Raw genomic sequence first — 25,305 nt, 5'->3', positions numbered from 1 at the left:
GGGGAACATGAAGTTAAAGTATTCTAAAGCTTTTGCACTGTACAGAAAGAGGTCAAAGAATTAATTTATCAAACTATAGTCAAGAATGAATGTTTTAATCTTTAGATATACACTTAAACAATAGTAAAATAATGTACAAAGTTAACAAAGGGTAAAAAATAAATGAGACCAAAAAAACATCCTAAAGAAGGTAATAAAGAGAGAAAATGTTCAAAGCAGGCAGGACAAGTAGAATCCAAAAGTATGATGATACATTTAAAGCCAAATATATAATTAATTAAATTTAATGAAAATTGCTTAAATGTGCCAGTTAAAAAAAGATACTCTGTATTAAAAAATAGGAGACTTCCGGCCAAGATTGAGGTGTAGGTGGAAACACTGTGCCTCCTCGCACAACCAAGTTTAAAGACAACAAAGTTTTAGTAATAAAAACACAATCAAAACGCAGAAAATTGAACTATACGGAAGTCCAACAACAACGAACCATTCAGCCAGACCTGTAAGAGAGGCAGAGCCAGCGACTGGCGGAGCTGGGTCGGAGCGGGGTCACGCAGGAAAACTCGGCCAGACTGACCCAGGCATGCAGGCAGCGGTTGGCAGATCTCAGGCATGGGGTTGTGACGGACAGACGAAGTGAGGGCTCAAGGCAGCTGGCTGACTGCAGTCACACATTTGCGTGCAGATAAACCAGGAGAAGGAGCGAGCAGTGAGACAGACTGTGCAGGCCCCAGAGGAGGGAAGCAGCAGAGGGCACTGCCATTGCTCCTCTTTGACCCCATCCCCACATAAAACGTCACAACCCAGCGACTGAGTTGCCCTGCCCTGGTGAAGACCTAGGGCTCTGCCCCTCATACGTAACAGGTGCGAACAGACCAAAATATTATGGCTCAAGAAGAACTCAAAGTCCCAGAGCCAATAACTCTAAGTGACCAAGAAATAGTCAACCTATCAAATGCACAGTTCAAAATACTGGGGATCAGGATGCTCACAGAACTGGGTGATTTTAGTCACAAATTACAGGAACAAATGAAGGCTACACTAAGTGAAGGCATGATGCATAGAGAAGCAAAATGCATAGAGAACCAATAGTGATAGAAAGGAAACTGGGACTCAAATCAAGGGAGTGGACCAGAAGAAAGGAAGAAATGACCAAACAGAAAAGAATGAAGAAAGAAGAATTCAAAAAAAATGATGAGAGGCTTAGGAACCTCCAGGACATCTTTAAACATTCCAACATCTGAATTATAGGGGTACCAGAAGGGGAAGAGGAAGAGCAAGTGGAAAACTTATTTGAACAAATAATAAAGGAGAACTTCCCCAATCTGGCAAAGGAAATAGACTTCCAGGAAATCCAGGAAGCTCAGAGAGTCCCAAAGAAGTTCACCCAAGAAGGAACACACCAAGGCACATCATCATTACATTAGCCAAGATGAAAATGAAGGAGAGAATCCTAGAAGCAGCAAGAGATAAGGGGACAGTCACCTACAAAGGAGTGCCCATCAGACTGTCAGTGGATTTCTCAAAAGAGACCTTACAGGCAAGAAGGGGCTGGAAAGGAGTATTCCAAGTCATGACATCCAAAGACCTACATCCAAGACTGCTCTATCCAGCAAAGCTTTCATTTAGAATGGAAGGGCAGATAAAGTGCTTCTCAGATAAGATCAAATTCAAGGAGTTCATCATCACCAAGTCCTTATTATATGAAATGCTAAAGGGACTTATCTAAGAAAAAGAAGATGAAAAATATGAACAGTGAAAGGACAGCAAACTCACAGTTATTAACAACCACACCTAAAACAAAAGCAAACTAAGAGGACAGCTAGATCAGGAGGGAAACCATAGAAATGAAGATCACATGGAGGGTTAGCAACAGGGGAGTGGGAGGAAGAGAAATGGGGAGAAGGTACAGAGAATAAGCAGCATAGATGGTAGGTAGAAAATAGATAGGAGGGAGGGCAAGAATATTATGGGAAATATAGAATCTAAAGAACTTGAGACACGTGGACATAAACTAAAGGGGGGAAATGGTGGGGGAGGGGATGTGCAGGGTGGAGGGGAATGAAGGGGGGGAAATAGGACAACTGTAATGGCATAATCAATAAAATATATTTTAAAAATAAATAAAGCAATGTCTGTTAACCAGAATGAGTGAATGAATAAATGAATGAATGAATAAAGGGTAAAAATTTTACAGATGAAAGATTTATTATGCAAATAGCATCCAATGGAAAGTAGCAGTATCAGCCTTGGCTGGTGTGGTTCAGCAGAGTGAGTGCCGACCTGGGAACTGAAAGGTCGATGGTTCAATCCCCAGTCAGGGCACATGCCTAGGTTGTGGTCCCCACTTGGGGGCATTTGAGAGGCAACTGGTTGATATATGTCTCACACATCAAGTTTCTCTCTCTCCCTTCCCCTCTCTCTAAAGATCAATAAATTAAAAAATATTTTGGCGGAAAAATAAACCTTCCCTTACTCCAAATTCTGAGTTAAATAAAAAAGAAAGTAGCAGTATTAATGTCAAACAATGTAGACCTTAAGGTAAAAAGCATTACTAGAGATAAAGGGGAACATTTCATAATAATAAAAGGTTCACTTCAAGAGGAAGATATAATAGTTCCAAATCTCTATGCACCTAATAATATGTTTTCAAAATATACAAATCAGGAACTCTCAGAACTAAAAGAAAACATGAATGAATACATAATCATCATGGAAGATTTTTAACACAAATATCTCAGCAACTGATAGAACCAGTAGACATCAAAAAAATCAGAGAGGGCAAAAATACTTAAAGAACACAACTTGAACTGTTTGATAAATGACTTTACACTATAGTACATACAAGGGCTGTCCAGAAGAAGTCCAGCCAATGTGAATATAATAAGAACAGTTTGCATGACATTGATGTAACCTGGCAGCCAAGGAGAGTGGATGGAAGTGTACATCAGTGAATAATGACAACTTCACTGTATTAGTCAGTGGGGATGGTAGATGCCGTTGAGTGAGCATGTGTCCTGTATGGCTGTCACATTCAAAATGACTGAGCCAGTACAGCAACGAATCTGCATCAGACTTTGCATTAAGCTTGAGCATTCCTGCACAGGAACTATTCAAATGATTCGGAAGGCTGCATGATGGGCAACTGGTGACTGGAAGATTCATCATGAAAATATACCTGCTCATGCTTCACATCTTGTGCAGTTTTTTGGTGAAACATCATATCACCCAGGTAACTCATCCATCCTACAGCCCAGATTTGGTGCCCTGCAGCTTTTGGCTTTTCCCAAAACTAAAATCATGTTTGAAAGGGGAGATATTTTAGACTGTGAATGAGATTCAGGAAAATAAGACAGGGAGCTGATGGTGATTTGGAGAACTGTGTGAGATCCCTAGGTGCCTACTTTGAAGGGGACTGAGGTCTCATTGTCCTATGTACAATGACCAGTGGAACAGAATAGAGAGCCCCAGAAATAAACCCATACCTTTCATGGTCAATTGATATCTGACATAGGAGGAAAAAAATATACAATAGGGTAAAGACAATTTATTCAATAAATGGTGTTGGGAAAATTGGACAGGTACATGTAAAAAATTAAAACTGACCACCTTCTTACACTATATACAAGAATACAGGTAAAAAAAGAAGAAATTCAAAATGGATTAAAGATTTAAATGTACAACTTGAAACCATAAAACTCCTAGGAGAAAACATAGACATAAACATCCTGGTATTGGTCTTAGTAATATTTTTTTCTGATTGATCTCCTTGGGCAAGAGAAATGAAAGAAAGAAATAAACAAATGGGACTACGTCAAACTAAAATCATTTTGCACAGCAAAAGAAACCACCAACAGATGAAAAGACAACCTACTGAATGAAAACAGATCTTTGCCAAAGACATATCCAATAATGGATTAATATCCAAAATTTATAAACTCAACACCAAAAAGAAAATCCAATGAAAAAAAGGGCACAGAACCTGAATAGACACTTCTCCAAAGAGGACATAGAAATGGCCAGTAGACATATGAAAAGATGTCCAAAGTCACTAATCAGAGAAATGAGAATTGAAACTACTGTGAGACGTCTCTTCACATCTGTCACAATGATTATCAACAATAAATCAACAAACAACAACTACTGGCAAGGATGTGAAGAAAAGGAAACCCTCATGCACTTTTGGTGGGATTGTGCATTGGTGTAGTCACTATGGAAAACATCATAATTTTTAAAAAGATTTTATTTACTTATTTATTTTAGAGAGAAGGGAAGAGAGAAAGAGAGGGAGAGAAAAATCCATGTGTGGTTGCCTCTCACACGCCCCGTATTGGAGACCTGGCCTGCAACCCAGGCATGCGCCCTGACTGGAAATCAAACAAGTAACCCTTTGGTTCGCAGAACGGTACTCAATCCACTGAACCACACCAGCCAGGGTACATCATAATTTTTTTTAAAACTCAAATTAGCCCTGGCTGGTGTAGTTCAGTGGATTGAATGTCAACCTGTGAACCGAAAAATGGCCATTCGATTCTCAGGGCATACACCCCATTTGGAGGCATACAAAAGGTAAGCAATGGATGTTTCTCTCACACATTGATGTTTATCTCTCTCTCTTTTTCTCCCTCCTTTCCCCTCTCTCTAAAAATAAATAAGATCTTTAAAAAATATTTTTAAAAAAACCCTGGCTGGGTGGCTTAGTTGGTTGGAGCATTGTCCCATACACTAAAAGTTTGCAGGTTTTATCCTTAGTCAGGGCACATACCTGGGTTGTGGGTTCAATCTGATTCCCAGTCAGAGTGCGTACAGGAGGCAATTGATCTATTTCTTTCTCACATCAACATTTCTCTTTCTCTCTCTCTCTCTCTCCCCCCTCTTCCCTTCTTCTCTCTCTAAAATCAATAAATACATCCTTGGGTGAGTATTAGAAAAATAAAAATAGAAAACATTATGGAGGTTTCTCAAAAAATGAAAAATAAAGAATTATCTTATGACCCAGCATTTTCACTTCTGGATACATATTCAATGAAATCCAAAACACTAATTCAAAAAGATATATGCACCCCCACATTCAGTGCAGTGTCATTTACAATAGCTGAGATATTAAAGCAGCCCAGAGCCCATCAATGGGCAAGTAGATTATAAAGTTTTGATATATATACACAATGGAATATTACTTGGCCATAAAAAAGAATAAAATCTTAACATTTGCAACAGTATGGACAGGGCTAGAGTGTATTATGCTAAGTGGAATAAGTCAGAGAAAGACAAATACGATATAATTTCACTTACATGTGAGATCTAAAGAACAAAATAAATGAACAAACAAAACAGAAACAGACTCACAGACATAGAGAGCAGATTGGTGATTGCCAGAGGAGAGAATGTGGGGACTGGGTTAAAAGGGTGAAGGGATTAATAAGTACAAATTGGTAGTTACAGAATAGTAGTGAGGATGTAAAGTACATCATAAGGAATATTGTCAATAAAATTGTAATAACTATATATGGTGTCAAATGTGTACTAGATTTATTGGGGTGATAACTTCATAAGTTATATGTCTAATCACTGAGTTGTACACCTAAAATTAATACAAGGGGGGACCTAGAATACCCTGGAATTTATTTATTAAAAATTGTGTATTCTTACATGTTTAAACTTCAGTCACCTTCAAAGTACTCTCCATTTTATGCAATACACCTACTGAGATGTTTTTTCCACTGCTCAAAACTGTTTTTGAACTTGTTGATATTGATGTCTTTTAGTGCCTCTGCTGCTTTTTATTTTACCTCTTTCACATTGGCAAAACATTTCTCTTTGAGGACTTTTTTCATCAGGGGAAGAAGAACAAGTTGCTTACCATGAGATCGGGTGAATGGGGGGTAGGGCATGGGAGTCATGCCAGTTTTTGGTCAAAAACTGCTGAACACTCAGTGTGGTGTGGGCAGGTGTGCTCACAAATCATCCATCATGAAATGGGCAAACATGTTGAAAGAGTCTTAAAAAAATTCCCTGAAGCTGAATGCAGCCTCTTACAACAATGCCAGGTAGTACATTCATACAGATGGGTTTCTAGAACACTCACCTATCTAGGGAAGCTTGTACTACAAGTGGCCAGAAGATAATTCTGGGTTGCTGGGTTTTTTTTGGTCCACCTCATATAATATCGTATATCAACTGTAATTGAACAATTTATACATTATTTTTTAAAATACATATTTTTCATAAGGCTGTAGCTGCCATCAAGTCTATGTATGGTTTATTTTACAAGAGCCAGGTTAGTTTAATACCACATTCAAAGAATAAAGGGAGAAAAATCAAATGAGTATCTCAATAGATGCAGGAAAACCACTTGATATAATGATATATCCATCCATGACTAAAATAAAACCTTCAGTAACTAGACTAGAAAATAACTTTTAAATTAATAAAGGTAGTTTTTTCAAAAACAAAAATGTCTACAACAAACATACTTAAAATTGAAATGTTAAAAGATATACCTCTCTAAGATTAGGGATAGGACAAGGATGTGTGCTATTATTACTTTTATTCAATATTATCTTGACCATTCAAGCCAGCACAACAATGTAAGAAAAAGAATGATACAGGCCCAGGTTTGTTTTCCTGTGATGCAGACTGGGAGACATAGATTATCACATAGGACTTTTTTGTCTATTGTTGGTCAAGTACAGTTGTTCCCACACCACCTACCACTCTCCCTAACCCCACCCCACTCATCCCCACCTCCCACACTCAATCTAACCACTGCCAGTTTTTAAAAAAGATTATTTATTTATTTATTTATAGAGAAAAGGTAAGGAATGGAGAAAGAAAGGGAGAGAAATATCGATATGCAAGAGACACTTGGATTATTGCCTCTCACATGCCTTCAACTGGGGACCTGGCCTGCAAGCCAGGCATGTGTCCTGACTGGGAATCGAACCAGTGACCCTTTGGTTCACAGGCTAGCACTCAATCCACTGAGCCATATCATCCAGGGCCATGTAGGACTTTTATAAGGAAGTGCTTTGGAGATCAACATACGTGCAACAGGAAAAAATAATCTTTCCCCAAAAGCCCTAGATAAATTCATAGGGAGATCTAGAGTTGGTATGGCCCTTCAGAGGTTTCTGGACCAGGGGAAAAGCGGCTAGCCTAAATTTATCCTCCCTCATTGATCAGTCATTGGATGTGGGATGCCCTAGAAGGAAGGATATTCTTAAGTGAGACAGTTTTCCTCAAACAAGACAAATTCAAACAAAGCCTGTCAAACTGAGATCCATCTCCTGGCAGCACTCCCAGCAGCTGAGGGAATTGAATGGGGACTGGGTGATGGATGACAACATTAACTGCAGACATTAAAAATAGCTTCAAAAATATCAAATACCCTGAAATAAATCTCATGAAAGGTACATAAGAGTTTTCCACAGAAAACCTCAATAAATGGAGGTATATACCATATTGATAGATTGGAAGACTCAAAATTATAAAGATTTAAGTTTTCCTTATATTGATTTTTTAGGTTTAATGCAATCAAAATTAAAATCCCATAAGGTTTTTTCCCTTGATTGTATATTATTGTGGTAAGAATATTTAACATGAGAACTACCCTCTTAAATTTTTAAGTGTATAATAGATTATTGTTGACTGTGGGTACAATGTTATACAGCAGATCTTTAGAACTTATCTTACTTAAGTTAAGTTTAATGTCTCTTGATTAGTAACTCCACATTTCCCTCCCCCTGCACAAGATAATCAACATTCCATTCTTTGATTCTATGAAATTGACATTTTAGATACTTCATGTAAGTAGAATCAGGCAGTATTTGTCTTTCTGTGACTGGCGTTTTTCACTTAGCATAATGTTCTCAAGGTTCATCCATGCTCATATATTGCAGAATTTACTTTTTTAAGGCTGAATAGTATTACCACATTTTCTTTATCTATTTATGTATCAATGGATTTTTAGAATGCTTCCACATCTTGGCTATTGTGAATAATGCTGAAAAAATGTGAAAGTGCAAATATCTCTTTGGGATCCTGATTTTAATTCTTTTAAATAAATACCTCGAAAGTAGCATTACTGAATCATATGGGAGTTCTATTAATTTTTTATAAAACATCCATGCTGTTTTCCACAGCGGTTGTACCACTTTACATTCCCACCACAGTGTACAAACATTCCTATTTTTCCATATCCTCACCAATACATGTTATCTTTTTTTAAAATAGTAGCTATCCTGACAGGGGTGAGGTAGGATCTCATTGTGGACTTGAATGATTTGCATTTCCATGATGATTAGTGGTGTTGAACACTTATTCATATACATGTTGACCAGTTACATGTCCTATTTGGAGAACTGTTTATTCAAGTCTTTAGCCAAGTTTTTAAAATTTTATTAAACTTAGTGGGGTAACATTGGTTAATGAAATTATACAGGTTTCAAGTATACAATTGTATAATGCATCATCTGTATATTGCATTGTGTGTTTACCAACCAAAGTCAAATCTCCTTCTGTCACCATATATTTGACCCCCTCAACCCTTAAGTACCTTTCTTACTCTCTCCTTCTCCCTCTCTAAATATAAATAAATGAAATCTTTAAAAAAAAGATACCAGTAGTTTCTTCCACTGCCCCAACCCCCACTGGTTTTTACAACCAGAAGTTGTGAGGCTGTATTTTTCTCAAGGCTGAAACCCTGGGCTGCGCAGTGTGGCCTGCAGCTGGAATCACTTGCTCAAAAGGTATCCCACTGAATTTTATCCCCACACATGAATGTGGGACTGCCTGTTCCACTGGCCACTGCTGCTGCCTTGCTGCCATCTGATTACTGTGGCCACACTGCATCCTCTCTGCCCCACCTCCCCGTTTCTGCCCCTCGTACCCATCTGGATGAATTTAGCTTCTTTAAATCCTTGATTGTCAGACTTCCCTACAGTTCTATTTTCTGGCAGTTCTGGGTGTTTTTCGTTTTAAAATGAATTTTGATACTTCTTATGGTTGTGCAAGGAGGTGAAGTGTATCCACCTATGCCTCCATTGACTGGAAGTCTTCTCCAATCATCTATTAAAGGACACTTTTGTTGTTTCCATGTCTTGGCCACCTTGAATAGTGCTGCAATGAACGTAGGGATGCATACACCTTTGCAAATAAATGTTTTCAAGTTTTTCAGGTAGATATCCAGAAGAGGAATTGCTGGGTCATATAGTAATTTTAACTTTTTGAGGAACCCCATACTGTTTTCCTTAGTGGCCGTACCAATTTACATCCCACCAATAGTGAATGAGGGTTCCTTTTTCTCCACAGCTTTTCCAACACTGTCATTACTTGTCTTGTTGATAGCACCCATTCTTACAGGTATAAGGTGGCACCTCATTGTAGATTTGATTTGTATCTACCTAATAGCTAGTGAAGGTGAACATTTTTTCACATATCTGTTTTAGCTTATTTTAGTTTTGTAAGCTTTTAATTTTTCAGCTACAGTTGACATACCATGTTATATTAGTTTCAGAACATCCAAGTGATTAGACATTATTTAACTTACAAGGTGATCATCCCAATAAATCTAGTACCTATCTGACACCATACATAATTATTAGAATATTATTGACTATATTCCCTATGCTGTACTTTACATCCCTATGACTATTCTGTGACAAATTTGTACTTCTTAATCCCTTTACCTTTTTCACCCATCCCCCAAATCCTCCTCCCATCTGGCAACTATCAAAATGTTCTCCGTATCTGTGAGTCTGTTTCTGTACTGTTTGTTGGCTTATTTTGTTATTTTAGAGTCAATTGTTGATAAAATATATTTAGCACCATTTTATTCTTCATATTTGTTATCTTTTTTCTCTTCTTTTTAAAGACCCTTTAACATTTTCTGTAATACTGGTTTGGTGGTGATGAGCGCCTTTAGCTTTTTGTTTTCTGGGAAGCTCTTTATCTGTTCTTTGATTCTAAATGATGGCTTTGCCAGGTAGAGTAATCTTGGTTGCCATGATTGACATGGCTTTGCTTTTCATGACTTTGAATATTTCTTACCAGTCCCTTCTGGCCCACAAAAGTTTCTGTTGAGAAATCAGCTGACAGTCTTATGGGAGCTCTCTTATAGACAACTAACTGCTTTTCTCTCACTGGTTTTAGGATTCTCATTTTGTCTTTAATCTTTGGCATTTAATTACGATGTGTCTTGGAGTGGGCTTCTTTGGGTTCATCTTGTTTGGAATGCTTTGCTCTCTCCCTTCTCCTTCTGACATGCTTATGAAGTGAATGTTGGTACACTTGAAGTTGTCCCAGAAGCTCTTCACATTTGCTCAATTTTTTTGTATTCTTTTCTATTTTTACTGTTGTGCTTAGGTGTTTATTACTTCCTTTATTCCAAATTGCTAATTTGATTCCAGCTTCATCTAGTCTACTATTGATTCCCTATAAGGTGTTCTTCATTCATTTAATGTATCCTTCATTTCTGACTGGTTCTTTTTTATGGTGTCTATGTCAATTTTCATGCTATTGAAGTTCTCACTGAGTTCCTTGAGGATTCTTATAACCATTGTTTCAAACTCTCTGTATTTTAGTTTGCTTGCCTCCATTTTATTTAGTTCTTTTTTTTCTTCAGATTTCATCTGGGAACTGTTTCTTCACTTACAGTCTCAGCACTGAAACTCATAGAGAGTGAGTCCGAGCAAGAATGTGTGCAAGCCCTTAAAGAGGAACTTCCTGAGACTCCAGAAGCCCCCCATCTCACGCAGCCACAATCCCTGTTGGTTTTAAAGCCAGAATTTGTGAGAACTTCTCTTTCTGGCTCTGGAAACCTGGGTGGGGAGATGTGATGTGAAGTTGGAACCCCTTGCTCCTCAGGGGGAACCTCTAAAGCTGTGATATCTCTCCTGATTTTTATCTGCCACACATGGGTGTAAGACCAGCCTGTTCTGTCATTCCACATCTCTGCCACTCCTACCAGTCTCAATGTGGTTTCTTCTTTAAATTCTTACTTGTAGGACTTCCATTCAGCTCAATGTCAGGCATTTCTGAATGACAGTTTTTCTGTAGTTTAGTTGTAATTTTGATGTCTACTTTAGCTCATTTTTTTAAAGAGTTTATTTATTTATCTTTAGAGAGGAAGGGAAGGAGAGAAGGAGAGAAATATCAATGTATGGTTGCCTCTCATGCATCCCCTGCTGGGAACTGGCCCCTGTGGGGAACTTGCCTGCAACCCAGGCATGTGCCCTGACTGGGAATCGAACCGCGATCATGTGGCTCGCAGGCCCGCGCTCAATCCACTGAGCTACACCAGCCAGGGAGCTACTTTAGCTCATTTTTAAATCAAGGTTTTTGATTTTGCTACTGACTTGTATAGCTCTTTACATGTTTTGGACATTATCCCCTTATCAGAAATATGGTTTACAAATATTTTCTCATTCTGTAGGTTGTATTTTCATTCTCTTGTTTCCTTTGCCATACAGAAGCTTCATAGTTTGATTTAGGCCCAACTTTTTAATTTTCGTTTTTGTTGCCTACACTTGGCCTTGCCAAGGCCAATGTTATGAAGCTTTCTCCTATGTTTTCCTCTTGGAATGTTATACCTTTCAGTCTTAGGCCTGGAGTTTCTAACCTATTTGTTGTTTTTTTGTGCATAAGGTTCCAATTTCATTCTTTTGCATGTGAAAATCCAATTTCCCCAACACTATTTCTTGAAGAGACTATTCTTTCCCCATCGTGTATTCTTGGCACCCTTTTCAAAGATCAGTTGAATGCATATATGTGGTTTTATTTGGGGGTCATTCTGTTTGATTGGTCTGTATGTCTGTCTTTATGCCAATATCATATGGCTTGATTACTGTAGCTCTGTAATATAGTTTCATATCAGAAAGTGTAATGCCTACAGCTTTGTTATTTTTCAAGACTTCTCTGGATATTCAGTCTTTTGTGGTTCTGAGCACATTTTAAGAGTGTTCGTTCTATTTCTGTGAAAAATGCCACTGATATTTTTATAGGAATTTCATTGAATCTGTGATTTGCTTTGGGTGAAATGGATATTTTAACAATATTTAGTCTAACAATCCATGAACATTTGATGTCTTTCATTTGTTTGTGTCTTTAATTTTTCATCAATGTTTTGTAGTTTTTAGTACGTAAGTCCTTTGCCTCCTTAGTTAAGTTTATTCCTAAGTGTTACATTCTTTTAGGTATTATTGTAAATGGGCTTATTTTCTTAAATCCTTTTCAGATAGTTCATACTAAGTGTACAGAAATGCAACTGATTTTATTTGCTGATCTGTATTCCTGTAGCTTTACTAAATTTATTAGTTTATGTCATATACAAACATAAACAATTTTAATTCTTCTTTTCTGATTGGACATCTTTTATTAGTCTAGCTTCATTCCTCTATATAGAACTTCCAATACTTTGTTGAATAGAAGTGGTGAGAGTGGGCATCCTTTCCTTGTTCCCTCTCTTAGAGGATAAGCTTTCAGTTTAAAAAAAAAAGATTTTATTTACTTATTTTTAGAGAGAGGAGAAGGGAGGGAGAAAGAGGGGGAGAGAAACATCAATGTGTGGCTTCCTTTTGCACACCCCCACCAGGGACCTGGCCTGCAATCCAGGCATGCACCCTAGACTGGGAATTGAACCCAGCGAACCCCTAGCATGCAGGCTGGCACTCAATCCATTGAGCCACAGCAGCCAGGGCATTACTTTTTTTTTGTATTTAGTCTAGTTAGTGATTTGTCACTTTGATTTATCTTTTCAAAAAACCAACTATTAGTTTCTTTATTTTTCTATGTTTTATTTTGTTTATTTCTGCTGTAAAGTTTATTTTCTTCCTTCTAACTTGGGATTTAGTTTGTTCTTTTTCTAGCTACTAGTGGTGTAGAGTTAGTTTGTTTATTTGGGATCTTCTTTTTTAATGTAAGTATTTATTACTATTAATTTCCCTCTTAGTACTGATTTTGCCACATCCTGTAAGTTTATGTGTTGTGTTTGTCTCGAGGTATTTTCTAATTTCATTTTTGATATCTTTGACGCAATGGTTGTTCAAGAGTGTGTTAATTTCCATATACCTGTGAATTTTCTAGTTTTTCTTCTGCTATTGATTCTAATTTCATTCCATTGCATTAAAAAAATAACGGGTATGTTTTCAATTTTCTTAAATTTGTTAAGAGTTATTTTGTGACCTCACACATTATCTTTCCTGGAGAAAGATATGTCTTTGTGAAGAATGTGTGTTCTCCTGCTTTTGGATGGAATGTTCTGTATATGTTTTTGAGGCTCATTTTTTAAGTACTGCTGTTGAAGTCCTCTATTTCCTTATTGTTCTGTCTAGGTGATTATCCATTATTGAAAGTAAGGCATTAAAGTCACCCACTATTATTCTATTGCTGTCTATTTATTCCTTTGGTTCTGTATTTTGGTTTTACATATATGCATAGGTTCTCTGATGCTGGTACATATGTAATTGTCATATATTCCTGTTGGATTGCCTCTTTTATCTCTATACAATGTCCTTCTCTGTCCCTTTTCACAGTTTTGACTTAAAAGTCTATTTTGTCTAACATAAGTATAGGTATCCCTGCTCTCTTTTTATTACCATTTTCATGGACTATCTTTTTCCATTCTTCCACATCCAGCCAATGCTTTCTTAAATCTAAAGTGAGTTTCTTTTAGAAAGCATATGATTGGGTCTTGCTTTTATCAATTCAGCCAGAACATTTCTTTGATTGAGGCAGTTTTATCTATTTACATTTAAAGTATTTATTGATAGGAAAGAATCTACTATTGCCATCTTGTTAGTTGTTTCCTGTTAGCCTTGAGATCCTTTTCTGTGTATTTCCTCTCACTGTCCAACTTTGTACTTTGTGATTTTTTTGTATTGATATGCTTCTATTCCTTTCTCTTTTTCTTTTGTGTAACTCTATAGGTATTTTTTGTGACTACTTTGATGCTTACATAAAATACTTTGTAACAACAGTCTATGTTAAGCTAATAACAACTCAAGTTCAATTGCAAAGTAAAACTTCACATTCTAACTTTTTCCCCAAATACACTTTGTTATTTTTGTCACATTCTACATCTATTCATATTATGCATCTCTTAACTTATTTTAGTCATAGTTATTTTTAAAACATTTATAATTTAACTTTTTATACTAGAAATAAAAGTTATTTACCCACTATGATTACAGTAATACAGCATTCTGTACATGTCTATATATTTACTTTTATAGAGTTTCATACTTTCTTATGTCATCATGTAGCTGATTTAGTGTTCTTTCAAGTTGATAAACTCCCTTTAACATTTCACATAAGGCAGGTCTAGTGGTGAAGTTGCTCAGCTTTTGTTTGTCTAGGAATGTCTTTATCTGTCCATATTTTAAGGACATTTTTGACAAGTAGTCTTGACTGGCAGTGTTCCTTTTTTCTTTCAGCAGTTTGAATATCTCATCCTACTTGCTGTGCCCTATAAGGTTTCTGCTATACTTTTTTCTGATAGTCTTATGGGGGTTCCCTTGTATATCACAAGTCACTTATCTCTTGATGCTTTTAAAATTCTCTTGTTAGCTTTCACTTTGATAATTTGATTATATTTCATAGTGTGGATTTCTCTGAGTTCATTTAGTTAGTGTCCTTGAGGCTTTTGGAATCTGGTATTCCTTTTCCTTCCCCAGATTTGGATAGTTCTTGGCCATTCTTTCCGTGAATAATCTTTCTTATCCTTCCTCTCCTATTCTTCTGAGACTCCCCTAATGCCTACATTGGTCCTCTTGGTGATATATCATAACTGCCTTAAGCTTTTTCACTCTTTTTCTTTTTGTTTCTCTGGTTGAATTGTTTCTAATGACCTGTCATATTTCATTGATACTGTTCTTCTGTTTTATCTAGTTTGATGTTGAAGCCTTCTCATGGATTTTTCAGTTATTGTGCCTTTAGCTCTATGATTTCTGTTTGGTACTTTATAATATTTTCTTTTTTAAAGGATTTTTATTTATTTATCTTTACAGGGGAAAGGAAGGAGAGAGAGAGAGAGAGGGAGGGAGAGAGAGAGAGAGAAACATCATGTATGGTTACCTATCGTGTGTCCCCTGCTGGGAACTGGCCTGCAACCCAGGCATGTGCCCTGACTGGGAATCAAACTGCGATCCTCTGGTTCACAGGCCCGTGCTCAATCCACTGAGCTACACCAGCCAGGGTGGTACTTTATAATATTATCTATCTCTCTGTTGAAATTCTCATTTTGTTCATACATTTCTTATTAATCTTGGTGAGCATCTTTATATGTTATTTTGTATTCTTTATCAGCAGAATCTTATAATTCTGTTTCATTAGGGTCAGTTTCTGGAGATTTATTGTGCTCCTTTTTTTTAGAACATCTTTGTTTTTTTGTAACATCATTTTCCTTGACTATCTGTTTGGGTTTCTGAACATGACACAAAGCCAGCGTTGCTCCCAGTCTCCACAGACTGGCCTTGTACAGGAGAAGACCTCCACCAATCAGCCAGGTCAGAGATTCTCTACCAACTCTCCACCACAAGGGAGAAGCAAGCAGCTGCAGTTTTTGTCTACTCACTCTGTGCTGAGTGTGTATGGAGGAGCAAAGTATGGCATTTACCAGTCCAAACTGCCATCTCCATTCTTCCCAGGTGGTTTCACTGCCAGACCCATCAGAGCTCCAAGACTAGCAGAAAGATGCCAATTCTTTGGACAGCCCCAGGAAAGTTATGGCACTAAATGCACAGATCTATTCTTCCATCTCTAGGAGTAAGCTGAAAGCTGGGATATTTTATCCATGCACTCTGTGTGAGCAGGTGGAAGGATCTATGGCATCTACCAGTCCCAACCATCATCTCTGTCTTCCCTCAGGAACCTAGACTGTGCTAGACACTCTCAGAGCTCCTAGACTTATAAGTCATATGCCAATTCTCTGGGCAGCCCTGATGAGTTGGAGCACAGGATGCAGAGATGAACTCTTTTCTCCCCAGGGGAATGTTGGTAGCTGTGATATTTTGTCTTGTTCTTTGCTCAGAAAGAGAGATCTATGGTGTTTACCAGCCCAAGCCACCATATCTGTTATCCACTAGGTAGACTTCACAAAGTTCCAAAACTGACAAGACAGAAGCCAGTCCTCAGAATACTTAGAGTACCAGACATGTGAATCAGCTCCTTCCCTTAACTAGGAGAAGTTGGAAGCTAGAGGGGTTTCTGCCATATTATATGGTACCATGCTGGTGGTAGGGACTCTAGTGAGAGGATGTCCCAAATCTCCCTACCAGCTTCAGTGTGTCTGCTTTCATGTTTGCCCCAGGCACAGGAGCCTTCCAAATAGTTCCTTAATTTCTCACAAAAGGAATCTGTCCATATATTGTTGCTGAATTGGTGTGTTTGTTGGGGGTTGGGGGTGTTCAGGACTTCCTAATCCATCATCTTGCTGGCATCACTCTCCAAAGCTACTCTTCTTTTTGTGGAATGTGACTAGTGGATTCTATAATATAGAGAAAAATGCAAAGGGCCAAGAACTTACAAGATACTTTTAAAGAAAAGGAAAAAGTTAGAAGGATGTCCTTTACCAGATATAAAGAGCTTGTTATAAAGTTCAGTAATTAAGATTATGATATTGCCCTGGCTGGGTGGCTCAGTTGGTTAGAGCATCATGCTAATACACTAAGGTTGCAGGTTCAATCCCTGGTCAGGGCACACACAAGAACCAACCAACGAATGCATAAATGAGTGGAACAACAAGTTGATGTTTCTCTCTCTTCCATCTCTCTCTCTCAAATCAATACATAAACATTTTAAAAAGACTATGGTATCAGTGCAATGAGAAATAGACTAATAGAACAGAGGAAAATGTTCAGAAACAATTTCACACATATGCAAACACCTGATTTATGACAAAGGTGACACGTAGAGAAGTGGAGACAAAAGACATTCTTTATAATAAATGGCACTGGGCAATTAAATATATATGGAAAAGATAAGGCTTGACCCCTACATCTTGCCACACACAAAAATCAATTCCAGATGGATTGTAGATGTAAATGTGAATGGCAAAAGCATAAAACTTCTAGAAGATAATATGGGAGAACACATACATGGCTTCAAGGTAGGGAAATATTTCTTTAAAAAAAAGATTTTATTTACTTACTTTGGAGAGAGAAGAAGGGAGAGAGAAAGAGAGGGAGAGAAACATCAGTGTGTATGAGATACATGATCAGTTGCCTCTCACACACCCTCAATTAGAGACCTGGCCTGCACCCCAGGCATATGCCCTGACTGGGAATCAAACCAACAACCCTTCTTTTAGCAGACCAGAGCTCACTCCACTGAGCCACACCAGCCAGGGCTAAATATTACTTAAATGGAACATGAAAAATATTTGTTATAAAGGGAAATACTAAAAGACTAGACACATTAAGATAAAACACTTCTGTTCATCAAAGTATACTACAGAGATTTGGGAAGCATTCGTAATACAAAAAGTACAAAAGTGGCCCTGGCTGGTGTGGCTCAGTGTAGAGTGCCAGCCTGCAAACAAAAGGGTCATTGGTTTGATTCCCAGTCAGGCCACCTGCCTGGGTTGCTGACTAGGTCCCCAGTAGGGGGCGCGCAAGAGGCAACCACACATTGATGTTTCTCTCCCTCTTTCTCCCTCCCTTCCCCTCTATCTAAACATAAAAGTGGTCCACAGCCAGGGTATATAAAGAATTCCTATACATCTATAGGAAAAGGAAAAACACCCAATTTTAAAAATAGGGTCAAATACTTATATAGGTACTTCACAGAATAAAACATCTAAATACATAATAAACATATGAGATGGAGTACAACTTCACTTGTATTTTGAGGAAATACCTATTAAAAGCACAATAAGATATTACTTCAAACTCACCTACCAGAATGGCTATAATTAAAAAGAGTGATAATGAGAAGTATTAGCAAGGATGTGGGACAACTGGAATTCTCATACATTGCTGGTGGGAATGTTAAGTGGTACAATCACTTATAAAAACTATCATCAATAAATTTGAAAATACACATTCCCTATGACTCATAAATTCCAATAATAGGTATATATTCAATAGAGAATTGAGTACATATGTTCAAAAAATATATATGATGATATTCACAGCATCATTATTTATAATAACCCCAATCAAGAAACAATCCAACTATTAATTATCAGTAGAGTGAATAAACTATGGTATATTCAAACAAGGGAGTAACATACAAACATACAAATAAAGAACTACAACTACATGCAACAACATGATGGATATCATAAACCTAGTGTTGAGATAAGAACAAAAAATAAAAAACAGACCTCCAAAACATATACTGTTTGATTTTATTTAAATCAAATTCAGAATGGGTAAAACTAATCTATGAGGTTACAAGTCAGAATAGTCATTAACTTTGGAGAAGGTGAATGGTATAGAAATAGAGATGGAGAATAATGTGAGGGTCATGATATACTAGTTCTATTTATTGATTCAGGTTCTGCTAAAATTAGTATGTTCACTTCATAAAAATTCATTGAGTTGTACAGTTATGATTTATGACCTTTTCTGTGTGCATGTTATTCTCCAATAGAAAAAAAATTGAAAAAAGAAAACAAAGAGCTAAGTGATGAGTATTTGTAGAGTAGGATAAGATGGTATTCTATGAGGTCAAGGCAAGTGGTTTCTCTTGATAATGCTCTTGGGGATTACATGGATTCAAAAGTTCTCTAGTAAAAGATCTTCTGTAGCCCTGGCTGGTATGGCTCAGTGGATTGAGCACTGGCCTACAAACCAAAGGGCTGCTAATTTGATTCCCAGTCAGGGCACATGCCTGGGTTGTGGGCCAGGTCCCTAATGGGGGTGGTGCACAAGAGGCAACCACACGTTGATGTTTCTGTCCCTTTCTTTAAAAAAAGATCTCTATAAGGTAGTTACAGATAAATTATATATTATTTTTCACAAGATCTAAAAAAGAAAGAGAGAAATGAAAACTGAAAGCAAACAAAACATCAACTTATACACATTACAGAAAGCTTTTGGCACCATCTTAGTGGTAATATGGTTAGGGCTCCTTATTTTACTTTTCTTTGGTAAAGATTTTATTTATTTATTTTTAGAGAGAAGGGAAGGGAGGGAGAAGAGAGGGGGAGAAGCATCAATGTGAGAGAGAAACATGGATTGGTAGTATCTTTCACATCCCCAAACAGGAACCTGGCCAGCAACTCAGGTATATAGCCTGGCCAGAAATTGAACCAGCGACCTTTTGGTTTGTATTATGACACCCAACCCACTGAGCCACAGAAGTCAGGGCTCCATTTTACTTTCAAATAATTTTAGAAGCCAGTGAAACATACCAGTGGAAATACTTACCTATGCATAGCTGATTATTTAGAGTTAGCAAGACCTGAAGGAAACAGGCCTGTTACATAAAAAGAAAGTATCTTGGTTTTACACAAACATCTCCAAAAGCCCAAAATAATATTCAACTCAACAACTATTTAAATACTCTAAATATAACAAGTACTATGTCAGGTATTATGGAAAAAGACAAAAGAGAAGGCAGATCTCTGAGGAGTTCTAGTCTAAAGACACAAGATTTATTGATTTACTTAATCCTCAACTGAGGATATGTTTATTGATTTTAGAGAGAGGGAAGGAGGGAGAGGGAAAGAGAAAGAAACATTGATGTGAGAGAGAAACATCAATTGGTCACTTCCTGTATGTACTCCAACTGGGGATTGAATCCATAACCTGTATATGTACTGTGACCCAGAATCAAACTTGCTATCTTTTGGTGTATGGGATGATGCTCCAACCAACTGAGCTGTAGGCCAGGGTAAGACACAGGTTTATTAAACAAAATGACAGCCATGACAACTACAGAATGATCCCAAGACAGGACATGCTGGGTAGGCTGCAAGAATAGAGTTACTGAGAAAGAAAATGAGATAGGTATAATGGAGCAGTTAGTCAAAAGCTTTGAATGCCACAATGAAAATTCTAGATTTAAATCTATTGAAAACTATTTTACCCGGATCCCACTCCTTCCAAAAATTTCCTTGGATTTAATGATTCCTAGTTATGTTCTTGATCAACTAACCTCAATAAATAATGTCAAATGTGGATAACTAATGTTCTATCTAGTTAAACCAAGAGATGTTCTGTGAAAAGTGAAATTTGACTTCTGTAACATTACCTCAAGTAATTATGAACATGTTCCAAATATCCCCCACAGTCCCTAATAAACCCTTATTAAGCTACCCATACAGCCCTGGCTGGTGTAGCTCAGTGGATTGAGTGCCAGCCTGAGAGCCAAAAGGTCACTGGTTTGATTCCCAGTCTAGGGCACATGCCTGGGTTTCAGGTCAAGTCCCCAGTTGGGGCTGTATGAGAGGCAACCGAATCTCTCTCACATTGATGTTTCTCTCCCTACCTTTCCCCCTCCCTTCCCCTCTGTCTATAAGTAAATAAATAAAAATTAAAAATCTTGAAAAATAAAATAAAATAAACTACACACATATATTTTTCAAAATACTTCTTAAGCCTTAGAGTTTCAGTTTAGATGATCTCTTGCGGCAATCATTTGAATGAAATCTTTTATTTGCCTCCTCGCCAAAATAATCTTTGAGGCATTAAAAGATATCTAATACCTAACATAGATTCTGGCTCACAGCAGGCTTCTTATTTATTGACCTAAATGGTTAATTTACACTGGTATATTAACCTTAGTCATCTCTCTCATGGTTTAGTAGACTTTGATTATATTCCTACCTCAACCTTTCTCTCTCTAAACTGAAAAAAAAATACAATTAGAAACTCCCTTCATCCTTTTGATTAATTGAATTGGGTTTCTGGGGACTTTTATCAGCTGTTAGGTTTTTTTTTAGGGAGCAACCATCAGAATTTCCTATATGACTGTGGATATAAATCCACTTTTGGTCTTCTACATGAAAAAGATAAAAGGCTTTGTTTTGTCATGGTTTTCAACACCCTTCCTTATGATGCACACCATATTCTTGGCTTTGAGGACGACAACCAGAACTAGGCCAACTTCACAGAATGATCAACAGTGATTTTTTTCATTCTTAACAATCATACTGTGTATTGTCTAACTCAGAGATTGGTGTTTCTCTTGAGATCATCTCAACTATCCAGATAAATGTACAGGTACTCCGCTACTACAGCTGAAGAATTATAATTCCAGGTCTGAGTGACCATATCACTTTTTATCATAGCAACTGTGTTCCCATTGGGGAGGCTTTCCTATAACAATTTCATCGGAGAACTTTGCTGATCTCTCTGTGTATCCTGACTGCTGTAATTTCCTTGTCTGCTCTGTTTTTTTAATGTTTTTCAATTGAGGGATGACAGATGTACATCTTCAGTGATTTCCATACATCCTCAGTGATTTCTAGATCCCTTTCTTGGGTCATAACTGAGACCATCATATCATAAGCACGGAGAGGTTTGAATAGCCTTCTACAATGACATACCTCTGACTGTTCTGCTCACTTGATCTCATGGGATCATTCTGCAATTTATTTTCATAAGTTTGACTTTACTCCTTGCAGATAACTGGTGAAAAACCTGAATGTTCTCCCCATTGAAGAGTGTATTGATTTTATCTTTCTTCTTCTCCATGTAAGAGTTACTGTAACAGCAACTGTCTTTGTTGGAAAACTAAAATATAAAAATATGACCTATGTGTCAAATTCCACAAGGCTGTTTATTTCCTTATTTATGAACCAGAATCTGGCAGCACAACTTAAAATCTTGACTGTCAGCAGATACTGCAATTAAATGTCCCTGCAAAGCCAGCAGAGGGTGCACCAGGGCACTAGAAATTTTACCCAAAATGTAGTAGTATCAATTTAACTCCCAGAGCCAATCAACTTTTTCTCTTTTTTTCTTTTTGGTACACTAAAGCTAATATTCTCAAGATAAACTTAAGTTGAATCTGGGCTGAAATTCCTTCAAGGCATGTTCCAATTCTCCTAAAAGTGAAATTCAGGAAGAATATGGAATACATGGTTAAACTTAGTCTGGCCAAAATATAGGTAGAGTAGAAGAAAGTGATGCAGATCTGTGCCATGTACTTTGGAAAAATTCTACTGTGGAGATCTACCCCACTGTCTCTGAAAAGGCTCCAGGAGGTAGTATGCTATAGGCAAATGGGCATTGAACTGGGAGTCAAGAGAGCAATTTCCATTCTAATTTTGACATAGTTGTATGACCTTGGCCAAGTCACTCCCCCCTTAAAGCCTATGTGTTTTCTAAGAGTATCAAACAAAATGGACTCATGTGGTCACTCACAACTCTAAAAAAAGCTCTGACTGCAATTGATGTCAGCAAATGTAAGGAGATAGTATGCATACTTCTATTGCTCAAAAACATTAGAACAGAAAAAATAAAAGACAGGCGACTTGGAGCTGTATTTAAACCCAGACAAAAGTATTTGCTGTGCCCTGCAAAGAATAGGCAACTAAATGCCATTATAGATCTGTGAGAATCCCACCCCATCACAGAAGCCCTCGAGTCCAGCTGTCCTGCTAAACCTTAGTCTATAAACATGGCTCTGTCCACTCTGAATGCCAAAGAGCCTTGGCTACCACTTCACCAAAGAAGTTTGACTCCTTCATCTTTTCACATAATATTAATGTTCAGTTGCTAGGTATTCTACTGGGCATTAGAGGGGGTGGTGGATAAAGGGAGCCAGAATCCTAGTTAATTATCATTTAGCTACAGAGTTTAAATTTCAAGTATGAGAAGCATGTCTACTGATTCTTTTATTTGATAAGCTGTTGTTGTACAAGTTGGAGTTTGCTAGCAAGACATTTTAAGGCTCAGGGCAACTTTACAATACACATAATAGAAAAATGTGTCAGTCCTAACATTATAGTATCATCATGAATGCAATGCCAGCTCTGGACGGGTGGTCAAAGTAGGGTAAATAATGTTTACAAAGTATGACAATGACCTGGGTGTGGTAGTAAATACAGAATCTCTTGTTCCCTCACCTCAAAGAACTTGTTAGCACAACTTGCCCTTTTCCCCAAGAGGAACAAATTCACTATTACTCCTCAACCACCTCAAAAGGATTCTTCGATGCTTCTCTTTAATTTCACGTAAAATTCGAAACTCAAGAGGATACTTACTTTAAGTGCACTAAACTTACTTGAATAAAGAGCTAGAAAGAGTAGAAAACAAACAGGAAAGCTAATAGTTTGCTAAGAAGGGCACAAACGCCATAAAGATTGCAACCAAACCAAACCAAACCAAACCAAACCAAACAAAAAACTCTTTAGAGATTACTTTTGAGTAATTAATTATTCCGTCAGAAGATTCCTATTCTCCAGACAGCAACAAGACACTTCACACCCGCCCTCTCCATCCCACTCCCCCAAAACAGTACGAACCAGCACGCAAAGGGTGAGTTTTATTTCCATAGATTTTTTTAATTGCTCTTCAGAAGTTGTCTGTCAAGATGGCATATTTCTACCAGAATTCCTTAGGGGCGCTGATCCTCACTACAACAGACAGGACAAGCAGTCTCAAATTGCAGGTAAGTGTGAACAAACCCACGTTCTGGTCAGCGCACAAGGATCCGCGCTGAAAATGTGATTAAAAGTTGTTTCAACGGGTGTGGAGCAGTTATTACAGCTGTTTACAGCTCCAACTCCAAATGAGAGCCTGCTAGTGCTGGCATCAGCTCTGGACACGAAAAAACAAGCACCTCGGGCAGAGAAGCTCACCCAAGAGCCGAAGGGCCAAGCTGCTGCCGTTAGTCCGCCAGAGGGGCAGCGCCCGCATCTTCGCGCCGCGGCCCGGCCGGGAGCACAGCCAACTTTCCCTGAGGCAGCCTGTAGCCGGGGGGCAGCAGGGGTGGGCGGGAGCTTCCAAGTCCAGGGGTCCTGGGACTGTCTGGGTGACCTGGGCTGGGGACCAGGGACAACTCGCCCCGGGGCAACTTCTCTCCTGCCCATCCACTCCCTCCCAGGTCCTGCCCTCCAACTTGGCTCAAGGTGGCAGAGTCGCTCCAGGGCCCGGTGGGGGAGGGCCCCCACCCTAGCCATAAGGAGAGGGAGCCTCTACCGCCGCCGCACCAACTAAGTGACTCACCTGGTGCCCGTCCTGGGAGTCTGGTGGGAGAGTGGTTTCTCCGGGTTCTAGCGGCTGCTGCTGAAGTGACGGCTGCCTGAAGTGGCTGGTGATGGGGCCGTCAGGGTCGAGGCCACTGGGGCTGCTCAGGGTGCCAGAGGTGCCAGGGGTGCCGGGGACACCGAGGCGGGACTCAGCTCCCCGTTCCCGCCGCAACTCCGAGCGCAACTCTAGGTAGCAGCACAATGTCAGCAGGTGGAGGGCCAGCGAGAGGCCAAAGAAGCCCAGGAAGAGCCGGCAGCTGTTCCCCTCTCCCGCCCGGGCAGGGGCCCCGCGACAGCCGCAGCGCTGGCTCTCCCGCTCCCGCGGCGCTGCCGCGGTCAGGGGCTCCCTGCGCTCTACCTCGGGGTAGCCCATGGCCTCCGGAGACGCCCACTCTCTGAGGCCCGGGAGCCGCCGCGTCTGCCTCAGCCGTTCACGACCCCTGACAGGCGGCTACTATCCTGACATGGGCTGGGGGCTGCAGGGACCCGTTCCTGCACGAAGGAGGCTGGGCGGGATGGAGCGGGGAGAAGCCGCATGTGCAGCTCCACTCCGTGGGGTGGGAAAAGGAGGAGGAGGGGCAGGAGAGAGGGGCGGCTTGGCCCGCCTTGAGGGAATCAGGGTGGAGGCCCGGGCCAACACCGCCCCATCCCTCAAACTGCTGCTGGGACGGCCAACCACCGGGCCCGCCAAGCCTGGGAGCCCCGCCCCTTGGCGTTACACCCCGGGCCTCCAGCCGCAGGGCGGAGCCTGGGGGGTGTGTGGGTTCGCCTCGGTCTGGTGACCCCACCCAGCTCTTCCCGCTTGCCCCATTTCAGTTGGTGATTGCCGCTGTCGTTCATTCCTGGACTCCGCCCCAATTTAACCCTTTAGCGCCAGTACAGGGAGGGGAGTAAAGAAGGGGGAGGCTGAGAAGAATTTGGGAACCTTAGAAAGTAGGGCAAGGAAAAGGAGGCAGGAACTAGTATTAATAGAAATGTTTGCAATTAACTGCAGTTGCTAATAACATCATCCAGTACTTATCTGTTGCTTTCAATCTTCAAAGCGTTTAACAGACGTTAAACTAATTAAAACAGTTCTGGGTTTGGAATGAAACCATGCCTGCTGTGTTTGCAATTCAATAGCGCGCCAAAAGGAAAGGAGACTCAGGAGCCAGGGAGCCAAAGGGAGT

At 39.2% G+C, this 25,305-nt stretch overlaps 1 protein-coding gene across 1 annotated transcript; it reads right to left on the bottom strand.

Moving 5' to 3' along the window:
- Positions 1 to 24,059: 24,059 nt before the first annotated feature.
- On the bottom strand, positions 24,060 to 24,695 carry LOC118985793 (ectodysplasin-A-like). Its single transcript, XM_037044641.1, has one exon. The coding sequence runs from the start codon at positions 24,507 to 24,509 to the stop codon at positions 24,060 to 24,062; it is 450 nt and encodes a 149-aa protein (XP_036900536.1). The 5' UTR covers positions 24,510 to 24,695.
- Positions 24,696 to 25,305: the final 610 nt, after the last annotated feature.

Source organism: Sturnira hondurensis, unplaced genomic scaffold, assembly GCF_014824575.4.
Source record: "Sturnira hondurensis isolate 20B ecotype Veracruz unplaced genomic scaffold, ASM1482457v3 Scaffold0000652, whole genome shotgun sequence".
Classification (NCBI taxonomy): Eukaryota; Metazoa; Chordata; class Mammalia; order Chiroptera; family Phyllostomidae; genus Sturnira; species Sturnira hondurensis.
Note: the sequence above shows the minus strand (reverse complement) of the source record. Positions and strands in the feature narration are given on the sequence as shown.

What these genes read in the sequence shown, in the direction of transcription:
- LOC118985793 (XM_037044641.1), bottom strand. Translation starts at nt 24,509, where the DNA reads ATGGGCTACCCCGAGGTAGAGCGCAGGGAGCCCCTGACCGCGGCAGCG.